This window comes from Castor canadensis, chromosome 5 (assembly GCF_047511655.1).
Source record: "Castor canadensis chromosome 5, mCasCan1.hap1v2, whole genome shotgun sequence".
In the NCBI taxonomy this organism is placed as follows: domain Eukaryota; kingdom Metazoa; phylum Chordata; class Mammalia; order Rodentia; family Castoridae; genus Castor; species Castor canadensis.
The window spans coordinates 181,289,193-181,291,904 of NC_133390.1; the positions used below are offsets into that span (position 1 = coordinate 181,289,193).

At 63.3% G+C, this 2,712-nt stretch overlaps 1 protein-coding gene across 1 annotated transcript; it reads right to left on the bottom strand.

The window, feature by feature from the left end:
- Positions 1–1,512: 1,512 nt before the first annotated feature.
- On the bottom strand, positions 1,513–2,187 carry Bhlhe23 (basic helix-loop-helix family member e23). Its single transcript, XM_020173766.1, has one exon. It carries the CDS (start codon positions 2,185–2,187, stop codon positions 1,513–1,515), a length of 675 nt encoding a protein of 224 aa, XP_020029355.1.
- Between the last annotated feature and the right edge of the window lie 525 nt (positions 2,188–2,712).

Consider the following 2,712-nt stretch of genomic DNA (forward strand, 5'->3'; position numbering starts at 1 on the left):
GTATCACACATCTCTGATCTTAACAGAAATACAGGACTCTTTCAAATTATGATTGGCTAGTAATTTATAAAGTTGATGGCTTTGAAATGACCCCAGGAGTAAATGACAGGTGACTTTCCAATTCTCCTGCCCTGATTTATCCAAAAGGAATTTGAAAAACAGTCTCCAACATTCAGCTTTTTGAATGTGCAAAACTGATATGCTAGTCTGTTAGGGGTTAAAAAAAAGAGAGAATGAAGAAATAAAAATGAAAGTAGCAGAAACCAGTATTAAGCATATGTCTTTATGAGTAAGACTTAATCACACACTACATTTTGCAGATACAAAAAGGCCTTTTGAAATGTATTAAACCGCTGTAGACTGGCGATTTGCAGGGCGGTGACCCTCTCATTAGCACCTTAAAGGCGGCCAAGAAAATTGGATTGAGAAAGCTGGAAACTGCGGAGGGCCCTGGGGCGCAAACCCCCCACCGACCAGGGATGGCGGCGGAATTCTGAGCAGTGCACCGACTTTGACAGAGACAGACCCCATCACCTTTCAAGTGGATCCGGGCGCGGCGTACTCACCCGTAGCCCGGCCTCCTCCCTCGGAAACGTGCAGGAATTGGTGAGGAAGGGTTTTGTTGGTCCTGGAGCTAGCCTGAGGTCCTCCGCTGACCCTCCAACCCTCCAGGGTCAAGTGGGGATGCGGGTTGTGAGAACGCATACTCCACGCAGCCCCCTTAGGTGGAGGGCACATGAGGCAGTCTCCATCCCAGCCGGCAGGAGGAGGCGGCTAAGGGTCCAGAGATATTTAGGGGTGTATCCTCAGACTTCGAAGCCGCCGAGAATGGCTTCCTGCGCCTCTAGGCTGTCAAGAAAATAAAGAGAACAAACTCACACTTGAGTTTGCCCGGGGTCTTCCTGCGCCGCTGCTAGCTCCTTTATAAACAGCATTGCGGGGTCTCGCTTGCTTTCGGGGCCTGGAGTCTTGGAGCCAGCAGAGGCTGGAGGTGCTGAGCTGCGCGCGTCCTCAAGAACACGTCCAGTCGGGGTGTGGCCCTGCAGTTTGGCCTAGACCAGCCGACTGCGGACGAGGATGAGACCCAACGCCAGGACCTCGCCAAGCCGGGTGACGCTGTGTGTCTGCGCCCTAGCAGGACCGCGTGTCCGGAGTGGAACCAGTACCCGCCCGCGCCACCGCCCTGGGACCCCGCCGTAGCCTTCTTTGGGGAGGTGAGCAGAGGTGTCCGAAGGAAGCACGGTTGGTTACCCGTCATCCGCGTTCCTAGACTAGACAACCCTGGCAACGTCCAGGGGAGGTTGGGGGAGTGCGCACTGGGCGCTGCGGGGTCCAGTGCTCAGACTGGCTTCGCGCTTCCGGCGCCCCAAACTGTTCAACGCGCATGGGCTGGAAGCGAGGTCAGGCCGCCTTCTCCCTGTGGGATCCCGCCAGGCGTCTCCAGTGCGGGCAGAGTGACAGTCACCGGGGCAACGTAAATAGGAGGACGCGTGCGGAAGCGCGGCGCAGCCGTCACGGCTTCTCGTTACAGTGTTTGCAAAGCGCCGACGGTGATCCGGAGAAGGCGGCGCACTTGTCAGGGCAGGGCCCGAGGGCCGCGCCCGCGGAGAAGGGGTACACGGCGGCTTGGCCGAAGGGCGCCAGAGGCGTGGCGGCCACGGGCGCGGCCAGGCCCTGGCCTTGGTTGAGGTAGGCCACCAGGCGCCGCATCTCGTCCAGGGCCTGCGCCTGCATGAGGATGTAGTTCTTGGCCAGCAGCAGCGTGGCGATCTTGGAGAGCTTGCGCACGGACGGGCTGTGCGCATAGGGGATGACGGCGCGCAGCCCGTCCAGCGCGTCGTTCAGGTCGTGCATGCGCCGCCGCTCCCGGGCGTTGATGCTGAGCCTCAGCGAGCGCTGCTCCCGGGGCCGCCGCCGCGCGTCCGCTGCGCCCCCCGGTCCGCGCCGTCGCCGCCGCTGCTCGAAGGCGTCGTCCTCGTCGCCGCTCTGCTCGCCGCTGCTCTCGGCCGCCGCGGCGGGGGCGCGGGGCGCAGGCGCCGCGGGGAGGTCGCCGCCGGGACCCTGCGCGCCGTAGCCGCGGGCCGCCTCGGGTCCCCGTGCAGCCCCGTAAGCGAGGCCCGCTGCCGCGGCGTAGCTGTGGCTCAGCGCCAGGTACGCGTCCCCCGACAGCGACTTGAGCTCAGCCATGGCCCGCCTGCAGCCTCAAGGCTCCGGCCCTGCGAGCCCGCGTGCCCGTCTGTCTGTCCTGCGCTTCCGCCTCCTCTCCCTCTCCGTCCTCACCTCCTCGCCGCGCGCGCGGGGCCGGCCCGGGGGCGGGCTCTGGCTCCCCCTCGCCCAGGCTTCGGCTTTAAGCCGCCGAGCGCCCGCTGGGGCTTTGCGCCGTCCAATCAGAGGGGACCTGATGACCGCCTCTTCCCCAGCCCGGCTCATCCGCGGCGCAGACTGACAGACCCAGGCTGGGGACTGCGGGACCCCAGAGCGTTTTATCTGCTCTGAGCGCACGCCGACCTTCGCCTCCTGCTTCCGCTGGGGTCGCCGCCCCCAAACTGAGGCGTCTGCCTCAATCGGCCTTGTTCCCTGTCTCTATCCGCTGTAGCCGCCGGGGCCAGAGCGGTAGCGGTCAGCGGTCAGCGGTCAGCACCACCGCAAACGCCGCTCCTGCAGGAAGAGCCCTCCGTCTGGTCTCTGATGCGCAGTGTCGGGTGGGCGCGG

Excerpts from the sequence above, each read along its gene's own strand:
- Bhlhe23 (XM_020173766.1), bottom strand. The coding sequence starts at position 2,187 with ATGGCTGAGCTCAAGTCGCTGTCGGGGGACGCGTACCTGGCGCTGAGC.